The sequence below is a fragment of the Oncorhynchus mykiss genome, chromosome 1, assembly GCF_013265735.2.
Source record: "Oncorhynchus mykiss isolate Arlee chromosome 1, USDA_OmykA_1.1, whole genome shotgun sequence".
Classification (NCBI taxonomy): Eukaryota; Metazoa; Chordata; class Actinopteri; order Salmoniformes; family Salmonidae; genus Oncorhynchus; species Oncorhynchus mykiss.
This window is the reverse complement of record NC_048565.1, coordinates 76,569,690-76,587,393: the sequence shown is the minus strand read 5'-3', so window position 1 is coordinate 76,587,393 and position 17,704 is coordinate 76,569,690. Positions and strand designations below refer to the sequence as shown.

Genomic DNA, 17,704 nt, shown 5'->3' with positions numbered 1-17,704 from the left:
TTTGCCAAGGTAATCCATCCACCTGACAAGTGTAGCATATCAAGAAGCTGATTAAACAGCATAAATCATTACACAAGTGCAACTTGTGCCGGGGACAATAAAATGACACTCTAAAATGTGAAGCTTTGTCACACAGCATAATGCCACATATGTCTCAAGTTTTGAGGGAGCGTGCAACTGGCATGCTGAATGCAGGAATGTCCACAAGAGCTGTTGCCGGAGAATCTAATGTTAATTTCTATACACAATTCCTGGAATCTGAAAATATCCAAGTTCTTCCATGGCCTACATACTCATCAGACATGTCACCCATTGAGCTTGTTTGGGATGCTCTGGATCAAAGTGTACGATGGCGTGTTCGAGTTCCCGTAACTTTGCACAGCCATTGAAGAGGATGTGGCAAATGGTGGTCACACCACACACTGACTGGTTTTCTGATTTATACCCCTACCTGTTTTTAAGGTATCTGTGACCAGTAGATGCATATCTGTATTCCAGTCATGTGAAATCCATATATTAGGGCATAATTCATTTATTTTAACTGACTGATTTCCTTACATGAACTGTAACTCAGTAAAATCTTTGAAATTGTTGCATGTTGTGTTTATATTTTTGTTCAGTATAATATTGTCAGAATCTCAGATAAACATTTTTATAAGAAAACACCACTTTCCATGTTGTCAAAATATAACCTTGACTGTTGATATATTACTGGTATATTACTGGTTTGTTATGTATTAAATAATGATCAGTGAACATTATCATTTTACCTCCCATATCCCCATCCCCTGGGCAGGATGCCTTACCTATTGTAGTCCACAAATGGGATGAGGACAGGGTAAAAGGCGTAGAGGTCTCGCACCAGCACAATGAATTTCTCCTGAATCTGTAGCTCCGCCTCAGACGCATCGGCCCTCCCCTCAGCCTTTATCTGCTCCCCCTCCTGAAGCACCGATTCTGCCCTCTTCTTCAGTTTCTCCATCAGAGGCAGGAAGTGGCTCCTCAGCAACTGGGGGTGGGCCTGGCAGATGATTGGCTGAGAGAAAACTGAAAGGAATGATTAATTTAGTCTAATTAATTTAGTCATACAGCAGACGCTTGTATTCAGAGAGACTGACAATTAGTGCTTTAGAATGAGAGAACTGATTGATACAATCATGACATGAGTGGAAGGAATGTCTAGATGAAACAACTGGGAAATTAGGCCTGAAAGTGTCTAAATTAACACTGTTATCATGACGTTGGCCTAGGGGGAAGGTTTATGACAGTCATAAATACCTCTTCCCCCCTTTTTCCTCTCTCTACCCTACTGAGGTTACATTTGAAAAACCCTTGGTTAACATAGAGATTCTGGGAACATCAGAAGGTGGGGGGAAATGAACTATATTCTGGTAATCCGACCAATGGAACATATGCGGTGGTACTTAATGAATATGATGTCAGTTCAGTTGTCATCTGAGACATTCTCATCAATGATAAGATGACAAACTCTACAGTAGAAAGTCTACACATCAGAGTTATCGGATTCACATGGAATTGTTGTTCAATATAAATGTTTGAATATGAAATTATTTGTGATGGGATGAAATGTGTTTTTAGCTTCTAAAATGTGAGATTTGGGTTTTCATAAGATAGGGCTCTGCTCAATCAGTGGCCAGCCCCTGTGAAGGGACATGGGCTATAAAACTTTTCAAACACGCCCTCCTCTCCCTTCCTATATAAGCACTTGACAACAATATCTAGAACAATATATAGAACCTCCTGTTCCGAGGACGTGAGGACGACGGTCCGATGTCAGAATGGTTCAGATAATAACTACAGAATGAAGTCAACATCAGCGTGAGCTTTGGTTGCGAATGGTATGAACTTTGAACTCTTATTCACTACAGAAGTGATACCTCCTAGCCGTTGAGTTAGCAACAGCAGCTGCAAACGCAGGTTCTGATGTTCCCAGCAGGTTAGGAAGGAACAGACAGAGTATCCCGTCTACCACACAACGACATTACTACAACGTATCCAATTGACAACATTATTCAAAAGACTTGGTTGGGCAACACGGCCTTCCATCTACCACCAACCTACCGAAGCGCAGCTCAGAGTAAATATTTATTGCATTTTCCTTTTCCAAATGGGCGGTAATTTAGAATGCATCAGATACTATATTTACGATAGCACAGCTTCTTCCCTTTGTTCCTCAGTCTTCCCACTCTTTCACTCAAACTCAGCCCTTTTCTTTTGTGTAACAAGCTGTCATATCTGTTTCGCCCGCTAGGGACGTTTTCTTATATGACGTAATTTGTAATCAAGTTATGATTTAATTATGTGTATGTGTAATTCTGTGTGATTAGTTAGGTATTTAGTTAATAAATAATTAAACCCAATTTTGTATTGTTGATTCAAATTGTTAGCCAGGGTTCGTGCAGATAATCAAGAATTTACAACTTTCAGATGAGACTGAATTAAGATGACGATTGATATTGACTGCTATTGATGTAAAATATTACTAGGTCTTTAAGAGTTTATTCGGAAGATAACATCTCTATAAATATTATTTTGTGGTGCCCGACTCTCTAGTTAATTACATTTACATGATTAGCTCAATCAGTCGATTTTAATTACGGAGAAATTATTTTATAGAATAGCATGTCATATCACTTAATCCGGCATAGCCAAAGACACGACACTGTTTCATGGTGCCATAAACAATGAGTAATAGTGAGTGATTGAGGCTATGAGGCAAACATATGGACTGAAGACCACTGGATCCTGTGCAGGGCTGTGATGACAACTACTATATCATCCTTAGGGTGGACAGAAGATGCAGATGGAAAAGAGAGCAGTATAGGGCTACCTGCCAGGCGCTTCATCCAGTCTCCCTGGCCTGTTCCCAGGTGGTTGTGGATGATGCGGAGGATGTTGCCCAGCAGTGTGCTTGCATGCTGAGAGGTGAGTGAGGTGCAGACCGGGCTCTCCAGCTGGCCCTCGGGACCGTGCTGCCACCAACGGGACACATAGCTGCAGAGCAAGGGTAGGGTGATCTCGGTAACATGGCTGTACTGGGCTTGGCGTGCCCCTGAGCCTGCCCCTGCCAGCTCCTCCACCTCCCCCAGGAGCTGCTGCAGAGATGGCAAGAGAGGACACACCTCCTCCACCTCGTCTGGAACTCCCACATCTGAAACAAATGAGAAGGGACAGATTCAAACACCTCAGCTACACTCCAGGAAAAAAAGGGTTATTTGTGGAAAGGGCTCTACAAGAAACCCAAAAGAGTTCTTCTACCTGGAACCAAAACGGTTTCTTCAAAGGGTTCCCTTATGGGGACAGCCAAATAACCATTTTAGGTTCTAGATAGCAACTTTTTCTCTAAGAGTGTAACTAAACAGAGTAGTAGGTGTGTGTACGGTTACCCTCTCGCTCTCTGGGGCTCATGGTGTTGTAGATGGAGTACGGGTTGTCCTCATTCAGAGCTGGCTCCAGGAAACATACAGGGAAAGCCCCTGACAGCGCTGCCAGACACGCTCCTGCTGACGGCCTCTGCCTACAAACACACGCACAGATTGCTGACAGCTCTGTCTCCCACACAATACACCATGTGCATGACAACACAGCCATATTAAGCCACTGAGAGAGAGGAATATTGATGTACAAAGACGTGCATACTTTACGACTGTATTAATCTGGAGCATTTACAAACATATACATTAAATGTCAAATACTGGAATGCTACATCACACAAAGCTAAATGACAAAAAGTACCCCTCCACGTAGAAACTTTTGCTGATGCCAAGTGAGTGGAGGCTGTTGAGGATCTTATAACAGGACACCTGGACACTGTCCACTGTAAAGGAGAAGGTGAGACTCGCTGAGACTCGCCCTCTGAAGCTTAAGATTTCCAGACAACTTCCTGAGTGTTGGCTAGTGGCTACAGTGTGAAGGCTAGAGGCAAGTTGATATGTAGAGACAGCGAGGGCTCACAGCCGGTGAGATTTGATTAATGTAATAAATAATTAGTGAATTGCCGTCGTGATCACTGGCAGAGAGAATGTGCCACCTCGCCATGTAAATTACTGAGATTTAATGAGATGAGGCATGGAAGCTGGCTGAGAGGGGAGGGCATTTCTGAATGATTTAAGAGGTCTTAAATCCAGCTGCTCACTGGCGTCTCACCCACTACCAGACATATGGAGGGCATTGACAATGACCGGTATGATGGAAGATGGGCTCTTGTGGACAACGTAGTTGGAAGACAAGCGGTTGTGATTACAGATTGATTTGGATGATTGTATTTACACTATTGATACTGTGGGTTTTGAGAGTGACTCATACAGCCAGCAGATTAGCATTTTTCGTCATGAATCTTGTTCTGGAGTCAGCTCTGCAGAGTGGTCACTAGCTGGCAAAGCCACAAAGTCTGATTTTAAACCTTACCCTAACCACACTGCTAACCCTAATGCCTAAACCTTACCTTAAATTAAGACCAAAAAGCTCATTTTAGTTTTCATTCATTTTTACATTAATGCCAATTTTGACTTTCCAGCTGGCCTATGTAGTAGAAATCACTCAGTTCTGCCTCCAGCACAAGACTCATTCCAATAAACGTCAACCTGGAAAATACACAAGAAATCCATTTATCCCACAAGTAACCATAAATACCTTACTCAACTTTGAGAGGATGAATGATTATTCTGATGTATGGCCTCCCCAAACTGACAAACTCTCATAATAACACCACACATATTATTCTACCTCCCAGGATACAGAGCCACACGTACCCAATAGGTCCTCTCCATACTGATTGTGGCTGAGGTGTTCAAAAATGGAGGTGAGAGTCGGCAGCAGGGTGGTATTGGTGTAGTCCAGGATCTGGGCCACCCCTCTGGACTGGGTCAAGTTCTGGGTCATAGAGAGGTTCTCCACGGTCATCTCCAGGTCCACCGCTGCAGCCTCGAAGAAGGACCGTAGCGAAACCCTTGCTGATTCTGGAGCAGTCTTCATCAAAGTCCTGAAGGAGGTTACCCATAATATTGAATACATTGAATGCCATTATTGGCTCATATATAACATCTGGTCTAAATTAGCAATATACTGTTTATAATGGGGGGACGCACAATTGGCCTAGCGTCGTCCGGGTTAGGGAGGGATTGGTCGGTAGGGATCTCCTTGTCTCATCGCGCACCAGCGACTCCTGTGGCGGGCCGGGCGCAGTGCGCGCTAGCCAAGGTTGCCAGGTGCACGGTGTAGCCTCCGACACATTGGTGCGGCTGGCTTCCGGGTTGGATGCGCGCTGTGTTAAGAAGTAGTACCGCTGGTTGGGTTGTGTATCGGAGGACGCATGACATTCAGCCTTCGTCTCTCCCGAGCCCGTACGGGAGTTGTAGCAATGAGACAAGATAGAAGCTACTACAACAATTGGATACCACGAAATTGGGGAGAAAAAGGGGTAAAATTCCCCCCCCCCCCAAAAAAAGTATAATTTGCAAACATGAATGAAGAGCATTTTTATATAGTCTTTTTCTCAATCAAATATATCTGCTCACTAAAGAAAGAGTACTACACATGAGTCCTCTAGCTATTGGCAACACTATTTGTTCATTTATCAACTGAATCCTTTATCTAAGCAGGTGAGTTCCATTGAGATCGCAATCTTACAAGGCAGACCTGGCACCAACAGTGATACCAACAGATATTTTTATTTATTTCACCTTTATTTAACCACGTAGGCAAGTTGAGAAAAGTTCTCATTTACAATTACGACCTGGCCAAGATAATGCAAAACAGTTCGACACATACAACAACAGAGTTAGACATGGAGTAAAACAAACATACAGTCAATAATACAATACCAATACCACTAACATTGAGTGGCTGTCGCCAACACACTGACACTGACTCAACTCCAGCCACTTTAATAATGGGAAATGATGTAAATATATCACTAGCCACTTTAAACAATGCTACCTTATATAATGTTACTTACCCTACATTATTCATCTCATATGCATACGTATATACTGTACTCTATATCATCGACTGTATCCTTATGTAATACATGTATCACTGGCCACTTTAACTATGCCACTTTGTTTACATTCTCATCTCATATGTATATACTGTACTCGATACCATCTACTGTATCTTGCCTATGCTGCTCTGTACCATCACTCATTCATATATCCTTATGTACATATTCTTTATCCCCTCACACTGTGTACAAGACAGTAGTTTTGGAATTGTTAGTTAGATTACTTGTTGGTTATTACTGCATTGTCGGAACTAGAAACACAAGCATTTCGCTACACTCGCATTAACATCTGCTAACCATGTGTATGTGACAAATAAAATTTGATTTGATTTGATTTGATTTATAAACATAAGTGTCACGCCCTGACCTTAGAGAGCCTTTTCATGTCTCTATTTTGGTTTGGTCAGGGTGTGATTTGGGTGGGCATTCTATGTTCTTTATTTCTTTGTTTCTGGCCGAGTGTGGTTCCCAATCATAGGCAGCTGTCTATCGTTGTCTCTGATTGGGGATCATACTTAGGCAGTCCTTTACCCTCCTTCTGTGAGGGATCTTGTCTTTGTTTGTGTGCAGGTAGTTCGGTCATTTTATTCTTTATTGTTTTGTCTTTTCTAAAGTTTCACTTCGTTAATAAATTAAGTGGAACTCAAAGTACGCTGCGCCTTGGTCTCATCCTTCATCCGACGACACCCGTGACAATAAGTCTATATACAATGTGAGCAAATGAGGTGAGATAAGGGAGGTAAAGGCAAAAAAAGGCCATGGTGGCGAAGTAAATACAATATAGCAAGTAAAACACTGGAATGGTAGATTTGCAGTGGAAGAATGTGCAAAGTAGAGATAGAAATAATGGGGTGCAAAGGAGCAAAATAAATACAGTAGGGGAAGAGGTAGCTGTTTGGGATAAATTATAGATGGGCTATGTACAGGTACAGTAATCTGTGAGCTGTTCTGACAGCTGGTGCTTAAAGCTAGTGAGGGAGATAAGTGTTTCCAGTTTCAGAGATTTTTGTAGTTTCGTTCCAGTCATTGGCAGCAGAGAACTGGAAGGAGAGGCGACCAAAGAAAGAATTGGTTTTGGGGGTGACCAGAGAGATATACCTGCTGGAGTGCGTGCTACAGGTGGGTGCTGCTACGGTGACCAGCGAGCTGAGATAAGGGGGGACTTTACCTAGCAGGGTCTTGTAGATGATCTGGAGCCAGTGGGTTTGGCGACGTGTATAAAGCGAGGGCCAGCCAACGAGAGTGTACAGGTCGCAGTGGTGGATAGTATATGGGGCTTTGGTGACAAAATGGATGGCACTGTGATAGACTGCATCCAATTTATTGAGTAGGGTATTGGAGGCTATTTTGTAAATGACAGCGCCGAAGTCCAGGATTGGTAGGATGGTCAGTTTTACAAGGGTATGTTTGGCAGCATGAGTGAAGGATGCTTTGTTGCGAAATAGGAAGCCAATTCTAGATTTAACTTTGGATTGGAGATGTTTGATGTGAGTCTGGAAGGAGAGTTTACAGTCTAACCAGACACCTAGGTATTTGTAGTTGTCCACATATTCCAAGTCAGAACCGTCCAGAGTAGTGATGTTGGACAGGCGGGCAGGTGCAGGCAGTGATCGGTTGAAGAGCATGCATTTAGTTTTACTTGTATTTAAGAGCAATTGGAGGCCACGGAAGGAGAGTTGTATGGCATTGAAGCTCGTCTGGAGGTTAGTTAACACAGTGTCCAAAGAAGGGCCAGAAGTATACAGAATGGTTTCGTCTGCGTAGAGGTGGATCAGAGACTCACCAGCAGCAAGAGCGACATCATTGATGTACACAGAGAAGAGAGTCGGTCCAAGAATTGAACCCACCATAGAGACTGCCAGAGGCCCGGACAACAGGCCCTACGATTTGACACACTGAACTCTATCAGAGAAGTACTTGGTGAACCAGGCGAGGCAATCCATTGAGAAACCAAGGCTATCGAGGCTGCCGATGAGGCCAGGTCAATGAATACGGCTGCACAGTATTGTTTCTTGTCGATGGCGGTTAAGATATTGTTTAGGACCTTGAGTGTGGCTGAGGTGCACCCATGACCAGCTCTGAAACCAGATTGCATAGCAGAGAAGGTGCGGTGGGATTCGAAATGGCAGGTGGGATTGTTGACTTGGCTTTTGAAGACCTTAGAAAGACAGGGTAGGATAGATATAGGTCTGTAGCAGTTTGGGTCAAGAGTGTCCCCCTTTGAAGAGGGGGATGACCGCAGCTGCTTTCTAATCTTTGGGAATCTCAGACGACACGAAAGAGAGGTTGAACAGGCTAGTAATAGGGGTTGCAACAATTTCGGCAGATAATTTGAGAAAGAGAGGGTCCAGATTGTCTAGCCCGGCTGATTTGTAGGGGTCCAGATTTTGCAGCTCTTTCAGAACATCAACTGACTGGATTTGGGAGAAGGAGAAATGGGGAAGGCTTGGGCGAGTTGCTGTGGGGGGGGGGGGGGGGTGCTGTTGACCGGGATAGGGGAAGCCAGGTGGAAAGCATGGTCAGCCGTAGAAAATGCTTTTTGAAATTCTCAATTATAGTGGATTTATCGGTGGTGACATTGTTTCCTATCCTCAGTGCAGTGTGTAGCTGGGAGGAGGTGTTCTTATTCTCCATGGACTTTACAGTGTCCCAAAACCTTTTTGAGTTTGTGTTGCAGGAAGCAAATTTCTGCTTGAAAAAGGGCTATATCTGTTCCTGGTTCTACATTTCTTGAATGGGGCATGCTTATTTAAGATGGTGAGGAAGGCATTTTTTTAAAAATAACCAGGCATCCTCTACTGACGGGATGAGGTCAATATCCTTCCAGGATACCCCGGCCAGGTCGATTTGAAAGGCCTGGTCGCTGAAGTGTTTCATGGAGCGTTTGACAGTGATGAGTGGAGGTCATTTGACCGCTGACCCATTACGGATGCAGGCAATGAGTCAGTGATCGCTGAGATCTTGGTTGAAAACAGCAGAGGTGTATTTAGAGGGCAAGTTGGTTAGGATGATATCTATGAGGGTACCCGTGTTTACGGCTTTGGGGTGGTACCTGGTAGGTTCATTGATAATTTGTGTGAGATTGAGGGCATCAAGCTTAGAGTGTAGGATGGCTGGGGTGTTAAGCATGTTCCAGTTTAGGTCGCCTAGCAGCACGAGCTCTGAATATAGATGGGGGGCAATCAGTTCACATATGGTGTCCAGAGCAGAGTTGGGGGCAGAGGGTGGTCTATAGCAGGCGGCAACGGTGAGACTTGTTTTTAGAGAGGTGGATTTTTTTAAGTAGAAGTTCAAATTGTTTGGGTACAGACCTGGATAGTAGGACAGAACTCTGCAGGCTATCTCTGCAGTAGATTGCAACACCGCCCCCTTTGGCCGTTCTTTCTTGTCTGAAAATGTTTTAGTTAGGGATGGAGATTTCAGAATTTTTGGTGGTCTTCCTAAGCCAGGATTCAGACATGGCTAGAACATCCGGTTGGCAGAGTGTGCTAAAGCAGTGAATAAAACAAACTTAGGGAGGAGGCTTCTAATGTTAACATGCATGAAACCAAAGCTATTACGGTTACAGAAGTCATCAAAAGAGAGCGCCTGGGGAATAGAAGTGGAGCTAGGCACTGCAGGGCCTGGATTCACCTCTACATCACCAGAGGAACAGAGGAGGGGTAGGATAAGGGTATGGCTAAAAGCTATCAGAATTGGTCGTCCAGAACACCTGGAACATAGAGTAAAATTAGGTTTCTGGGGGCGATAAAATAGCTTCAAGGTATAATGTACAGACAAACGTATGGTAGGATGTGAATAGAGTGGAGGTAAACCTAAGCATTGAGTGATGATCAGAGAGATATTGTCTCTAGAAACATCATTGAAACCAGGTGATGTCATCGCATGTGTGGGTGGTGGAACTGAAAGGTTGGTATAATGAGCAGGGCTAGAGGCTCTGCAGTGAAATAAGTCAATAAACACTAACCAGAACAGCAATGGACAAGGCATTTTGACATTAAGGAGAGGCATGCTTAGCCGATTGATCATAAGGGTCCACTGAGTAGTGAGGTTGGTTGGAGTATCGGCGATTCAGACAGCTAGCTGGGCCATCGGTAGCAAGCTGGCATAGGATGGAGGTCTGTTTTTAGCCACCTCGTGCGTTTCCGTCGGTATATTAGTGGGGTTCCGTGTGGTAGAGGGGATCAATCCAATTGGCAAAATAGATATAGTTATAGTGACCCAAGAAAATTGTCCGATAGACCTATTCAGATAGCAGCCGATAAGACAGCTAACGATTAGCAGGCGTTCAGGTAATGTCGCGACGGAGGGGCCAGTTGGATAACTCCCTCGGGCAGATAACGTCGGTAGTCTAGTCGTAAAGGCCCTGTAGAGTTCCGCATCGGCAGTAAAACGGGTCTGGATAGGTGATTGTAGCCCAGGAGTGGCTGATGGAACTCTTTAGCTGGCTAGCTCCGGAATAATTGATGTTTGCTCCGGGATCGAAGTAAGCCAATAGTCACTCGGATAGCAGCTAACTAGCTGCGAGATCCAGGTGTAAATGTCCAGAGCTTGCGGTAGAAATCCAGGGATATGGAGAGAAAAATAGGTCCGGTATGTTCTGGTCTGAGTCGCGTTGTACAAAACTGACGATAGCTTTTCGAGCTAAAGGATAGCTGATGACCACCAACCGTGGTTAGCTGAATACTAACGTTAGCCAGTAAACTGGCTAGCTTCTGGCTAGCTTCTATTTGTGGATTTTAGATTTGAGGTAAATAATACATTTTTAAAAATATATATATATATATATATATATATATATATATTGGTGAGGCAGGTTGCAGGATTGTGTTTTGAAGTTGATTTTTTGGAAAATAAAATATATAAAAAGATATGCAAAGAAATATGTATATATATATATATATATATATATATATATACAGTGCCTTGCGAAAGTATTCGGCCCCCTTGAACTTTGCGACCTTTTGCCACATTTCAGGCTTCAAACATAAAGATATAAAACTGTATTTTTTTGTGAAGAATCAACAACAAGTGGGACACAATCATGAAGTGGAACGACATTTATTGGATATTTCAAACTTTTTTAACAAATCAAAAACTGAAAAATTGGGCGTGCAAAATTGTTCAGCCCCCTTAAGTTAATACTTTGTAGCGCCACCTTTTGCTGCGATTACAGCTGTAAGTCGCTTGGGGTATGTCTCTATCAGTTTTACACATCGAGAGACTGACATTTTTTCCCATTCCTCCTTGCAAAATAGCTCGAGGTCAGTGAGGTTGGATGGAGAGCATTTGTGAACAGCAGTTTTCAGTTCTTTCCACAGATTCTCGATTGGATTCAGGTCTGGACTTTGACTTGGCCATTCTAACACCTGGATATGTTTATTTTTGAACCATTCCATTGTAGATTTTGCTTTATGTTTTGGATCATTGTCTTGTTGGAAGACAAATCTCCGTCCCAGTCTCAGGTCTTTTGCAGACTCCATCAGGTTTTCTTCCAGAATGGTCCTGTATTTGGCTCCATCCATCTTCCCATCAATTTTAACCATCTTCCCTGTCCCTGCTGAAGAAAAGCAGGCCCAAACCATGATGCTGCCACCACCATGTTTGACAGTGGGGATGGTGTGTTCAGCCGTGTTGCTTTTACGCCAAACATAACGTTTTGCATTGTTGCCAAAAAGTTCAATTTTGGTTTCATCTGACCAGAGCACCTTCTTCCACATGTTTGGTGTGTCTCCCAGGTGGTTTGTGGCAAACTTTAAACAACACTTTTTATGGATATCTTTAAGAAATGGCTTTCTTCTTGCCACTCTTCCATAAAGGCCAGATTTGTGCAATATACGACTGATTGTTGTCCTATGGACAGACTCTCCCACCTCAGCTGTAGATCTCTGCAGTTCATCCAGAGTGATCATGGGCCTCTTGGCTGCATCTCTGATCAGTCTTCTCCTTGTATGAGCTGAAAGTTTAGAGGGACGGCCAGGTCTTGGTAGATTTGCAGTGGTCTGATACTCCTTCCATTTCAATATTATCGCTTGCACAGTGCTCCTTGGGATGTTTAAAGCTTGGGAAATATTTTTGTATCCAAATCCGGCTTTAAACTTCTTCACAACAGTATCTCGGACCTGCCTGGTGTGTTCCTTGTTCTTCATGATGCTCTCTGCGCTTTTGACGGACCTCTGAGACTATCACAGTGCAGGTGCATTTATACGGAGACTTGATTACACACAGGTGGATTGTATTTATCATCATTAGTCATTTAGGTCAACATTGGATCATTCAGAGATCCTCACTGAACTTCTGGAGAGAGTTTGCTGCACTGAAAGTAAAGGGGCTGAATAATTTTGCACGCCCAATTTTTCAGTTTTTGATTTGTTAAAAAAGTTTGAAATATCCAATAAATGTCGTTCCACTTCATGATTGTGTCCCACTTGTTGTTGATTCTTCACAAAAAAATACAGTTTTATATCTTTATGTTTGAAGCCTGAAATGTGGCAAAAGGTCGCAAAGTTCAAGGGGGCCGAATACTTTCGCAAGGCACTGTATATATACACACACAGGACACGACGAGAACAAAGGACGTCTGACTGCAATGCCATCTTGGTTTAAACAAGATTTTGTAGATTTTCATTTAGTAAAGAAGCTTCTATCTTAACCAGGCAAAAGGTAGCTAACTAGAAGACTGGTGGTGACTGGTTAGACATGGGGAAGCAAGAGGATCAGATAACATCAAGTGCCTGAGTGACAACAGCTTAGCCGACCTGGGTAACAGTGAGACGGTGTTACCTACCTGACATCCAGAGACTGGGCCAGTATGAGAAGACAGCTGACGATGGAAGGTGCCTCGCTCCCTGAGGAAACACACACAGGGGAAATCAAAATCATAGGGATCACAATCTCATAAACTGCTAATAGGATCTGGGGCTTAGGTGTGTGGAGACGGATAGGTTATGTGTCTTTGTACATACTAAGAACAAATGGTTCTATATAGTGCCAAATAAGGCTTATTTGTCTTGTAACCATAGCGGAACCCTTTTTGGTGCTATATGGAACCTTTTTTTGAAGGTTCTATAAAGAACCATGCTCACGGTTCTAAATGAAACATGTATGGTGCTACAAAGAACCCTTTCATAAGGTTCTATAAAGAACCATTAAAAAAGGTTCTAAATTGCACCAAAAAGGATTCCACTAGTTAGAATCCTTTTTAGGGCTATATAGAACCCATTTTTATGGCTCTTTATATAACCATTATGGAGAATGGTTCTATAAAGAACCTTGCTTAATCTCAAAGGTTCTTTGTTGAACAATCCAAGGTTTTTTATTATTTTGTAATAGTCATATTAAATAGTTACAGGTTGTGTTTGTAGGAGTGTGTATTAACAAGTTGAATTAGGTGTGCTAGCTCTGGAACAGTTGGGAGTCCCTGAGGAGAGAATTGAGAACTACTGACTTAGTCAACAGTTCTCAAATTACACAAGGCCATACGTGAGTCTTTCACAAGACACCATCACTGGCCATAGTTATATACAGTATAACATGCAATAGCATAACACAATAGATTAGATAAACTGAAATGACACTCATTCATTGTTGCACAAAAAGACATGCCCCAAAATATCTGAATAAGCCACCGGCCCTACGTTATAATTATTACTAAATGAGGAAAGAAACATTTTTTGAACAGCAAAGAACCACTGAAGGGCTGGAAGGGTTCTGTGGGGCAGTATGATTCCACATAAAACCATCACTCTGTCACACCCTGATCTGTTTCACCTGCCTTGTGCTAGTCTCCACCCCCTCCAGGTGTCGCCCATCTCCTGAGTCATGTTACACCCTTCCCAAATCATTTTCTATTGTATATGCAGATGAACGCAAACAGTAGCAATATGAAAACATGAACAGGGACATGAGATGTAATCAGATCTTGAGTAAATAAGCTTCATGTTAACTTTACAACATCCTTACCAAACAGAGAGATCCGTTGTCTGACAAGAGCTCCCAATTTGCAGAACAGGCTGAAGATGGGAGGACAAGAGAGAGGGATGGAGAAGAGGAATAGAAATATGATGAGAATGTAAAAGGTAGAGAAGACAGAGGACACCTATGTTCCTGGGCACATTTAAAGCCAAGTTGGTTTAAATGCCCCTTTTAAAGTGCTTAGACAGTTATGACAAAAACACTTAAAAGCTAAATACTGCTAACATGTTATTATTGTAATATGTTAATAACTGATACCTGGTGACCATCTCCTTCTCCTTATTGGAGGCATGACCTCCGTTGCCTCGTGATCTGGCTGCGGTGGAAAGGAAGTAGAGGTGATGGTTCTTCAGGTACTGCTCCAGAAGGGGTAACGCCACCTGTGGGAGATGTGTTTTTAGGCAAATCTAACCCAATAGACCTAGCACACTATTTATTTGTGTCAGCACACCAATATGAACTATTCATATCACTTTATCAATGTAGTTTGGTAAATTGACCCTGTTTTTACCCATTGCATCTGTTTTGAGTTATTTCATATGGAAAAGTCATAGTTGTGGTGCTGTATTTGTTGCTATGTCTTAGCATTGATCTCTGTGTGGAGACTGCAGAGATACATGGCTGGCTGCAGCATGAATCAGCGGTCCCATCAGTGGGAATTATACCCGTTTATTTTCTGTCTCTTTACAGGGAGCGTGGGAGGCTTAATCAACGGTCTGATGGCAATCGACACGCCCACATGGGTTTCGAAAATGGCTGTATCAATTCCTGGAGCCACGATAGCTTTAACTTACTGAGTTGCCCATGGCAACCTCCCAACAAAATGAATTAGCCTATATCAGTGTGTGGTTGTAAAGAAATGAATAATAGCCAGGGACAAATCAAGCAGGACAACAGAGTGGAAACTGTTCTTTCACATCCACCTACAGTACATGCCCATCTCAGTTGTTGGACTGGAAAATAAAAGTGGTTTTACATTTACAAACCTTGCTGAAAAAGTCAATCTGCTGTTGGTGGGGAGCCTCTACTATTGGCATCTGACCTCTTGCCTGCATAAGCTCTGAGGAAAAACACAACATATCCAATTACATGCTATGTGTTGTAAGAGATGAGTGAAACCTCTGACGTCACTTATTAAAGGAAAGATGTCTGGTGATGTATGGCTCCCATCCTTACCCAGCTCCTGCATGTATTCTTGGGCCTCCTCTGTGTACGAGAGGAGCTGCTGTAGGAAAGTGTAGGCAAAACGGTTTGCTATGGCTGGTGAGTCCATCTCTGCTGCCTTTCTGTCCCTGTGCAGAGATGCAGCACAGTGATGTCGTCAAGAGGTCAGGAAGACATATTGTCTGGACACTGAGGCTAATAGAGGTTTACTGTATACATTTGAGTAAGGCACATAACAGTTCGATATTTAATGAAAGTTTTAGGTTAAGGATGCACAACAATGATTAACCCCTTACACTGGTGGGAATTAGACTATATGGATATGACTACATTTAATAAATATGGATAGCATTTGCATAAACATTGTAGCAATTAAAAAGTAAAAGTTTGGAGATTATGGGAAAATTATTAGACTAAAAGGTGAGGACTGAATCCAAACGTTACACTGTTGATTTCATGTGCATTACTGTTCTTTTCGCCGCATTTGTTGACAACAATATCTGAAAATACTCTGGATACATTCAGTAACATAATAATATTCTTTGGGGTAGGCGCAACATAAGACCAAAAAATGACAAGGGTTTGAGTGCGAGGTCTAACTGTTATTTCCTAGTGGCCACACACCTCTCCAAAGTGTAAACAGTTCCTACGTAATTTCGATGCACTTTTATGACTCAAAGAAGAGTCTTCAACTATATGGTGCTTTTCTTGGCACTACTAGCTGTGCCGTTGAGGAACTAGAGCAAAAACACTTGTAGTTATTTTCTTTGGAACACAACTCTGCATCCCCACCTTCACACAATTAGTGTTGTTGTTTACGCAATCCAAAAACGGTCCATTATAAATTGCAATCTGGGTCAGGTGGGCCTAATTTGAAAGCGTCTTCTATTGCCAACGTGAATAGCTAAATTATAAAATACAACCTTGTAGTGTTAGCCTTTCACTAAGCAATTCATATGCATAGAACGGAGTCATGGGTGCATTCAGATGCGCGGTCCGCAGGAGATTTTCTTCACAATACAACAAACATAGGCTTATTCATGTTCAGAACAACCCAGGGTATAAAGTAATGTCATCTTGAAACTGTACATTAAACATTATGAGGTTTATGATATGGAAATGTGAAGTGCACATTCATATTCACGGGTGTTTGACTTGCTTGTTTGACATCAAAGCGGAATCCATTATAATCCTGAATTTCTCATCTTTGAAAATAAATGACAGCAATTATTTTTGCAAAAGTTGCACAATTAGCAGGAAGGATAGGGGCAACTTCTTGATGCTTGCGGTGCTCAAGTTCAGAACAGCTGTCAGTCAAAACCCATACAGCACTGTGAAGTGCAGACCCAGAGCTTTGACGTCATGTATAGCATGTTACTACTGTACAACCACTGCATTCCAATTTAGGCGCTTATCAAATCAAATCACATTTTATTGGTCACATACACATGTTTAGCAGATGTTATTGCAGGTATAACGAAATGCTTGCTAGCTCCAACAGTGTCCAAATCTGCCATTTGCAACCTGTATATAGGTACAAGTGTAAAGGGCTACAGAACAATAACCACTGGCCATTAGCATCAGTTGTCATAGTCATTGACAGACAGTTCCTCACCTCCACACTGTGTAGCCGTTCAGCTGGAAGAACTTCAGGACATCCTGGGCTTTCTCTCTCAGTTTGGCTTTCTCCTTGGTAGGGAGGGCATCATAGGGCACCAGCGTAGAATGACCCCCTCCCCCTGGAGTAACAAATTAGATCAAAGTATAATAGATTAACGTATTTGAAATTCAGAAAGGATAGCCAGCGCATTTGAGAGAATTTACCAAACTTTTTCACATAAGCGTTTATTTGAGATGAAAAGTCATTATGTAGATTAATCATTCTGCATAGCACTTTGCTTCAGAACCACTGAGTAACTTTTTGGCCTGGTTTCAAGTTGCCAGAGGTACACGAAATCACCTACAGTAGAGGCAAAAACCCTGTTAGAGCTAAATTCATCATGGTTTGTGATGAAATGCTACCTTTAGCATCCACTTCCTGCTTCTTCTTCCTGGACCAGGTGTTATGGTAGTTCTCAGCCAGCAATTCAGTCACAGACTGAAGGAAAGTATAAAACAATCAGTCAATAACAATAATCCTAATTGTATATGAATACAGTATGTCTATGTCCTGACTTACACACTGGTCCCATGAGAGTGTCACACTGCTCATGTCCATTGGCTTGGGGGTGAAGGTTGATGCTCCTTCAAACGACAGCTAAACCGCAGAGACAGAGACATGCAATCATTTACATATTTTTATGCATCCATTGCAATATTTCAGTAAATTCAGTGTGAATGAAAGCAACAGCAACAACACATGGGAACAACATCTACAACAACAATATGGACAGTACAGCTGCTCAGTTTCAAAGAAGAAAGCAAGGAAGGAAGAAATGCAACAGATGGGAAAAAGTCAGGTTCATATCAGAGCAGGACTTAAACAAAATCATGCCAACAGCACTGTGTGAGGTCTTATGGATTCAGGTCCTATAATAATGTAGT

The 17,704-nt window shown here is 42.5% G+C and overlaps 1 protein-coding gene across 2 annotated transcripts in view; it reads right to left on the bottom strand.

Moving 5' to 3' along the window:
* LOC110529657 (ryanodine receptor 2) overlaps window positions 1–17,704 on the bottom strand; it is a 92,189-nt gene that overhangs the window by 36,670 nt on the left and 37,815 nt on the right. For both annotated transcript variants that reach the window (XM_021612105.2, XM_036985673.1), the window contains 13 exons: window positions 17,340–17,417; window positions 17,183–17,258; window positions 16,776–16,899; window positions 15,173–15,288; window positions 14,983–15,056; window positions 14,255–14,376; window positions 13,985–14,034; window positions 12,810–12,870; window positions 4,773–5,002; window positions 3,757–3,838; window positions 3,408–3,538; window positions 2,852–3,172; window positions 807–1,047 (listed from right to left, as the gene is read on the bottom strand). In XM_021612105.2, the coding sequence (XP_021467780.2) occupies window positions 807–1,047; window positions 2,852–3,172; window positions 3,408–3,538; window positions 3,757–3,838; window positions 4,773–5,002; window positions 12,810–12,870; window positions 13,985–14,034; window positions 14,255–14,376; window positions 14,983–15,056; window positions 15,173–15,288; window positions 16,776–16,899; window positions 17,183–17,258; window positions 17,340–17,417 (1,706 nt within the window). The remainder of the gene's footprint in view (window positions 1–806; window positions 1,048–2,851; window positions 3,173–3,407; window positions 3,539–3,756; window positions 3,839–4,772; window positions 5,003–12,809; window positions 12,871–13,984; window positions 14,035–14,254; window positions 14,377–14,982; window positions 15,057–15,172; window positions 15,289–16,775; window positions 16,900–17,182; window positions 17,259–17,339; window positions 17,418–17,704) is intronic.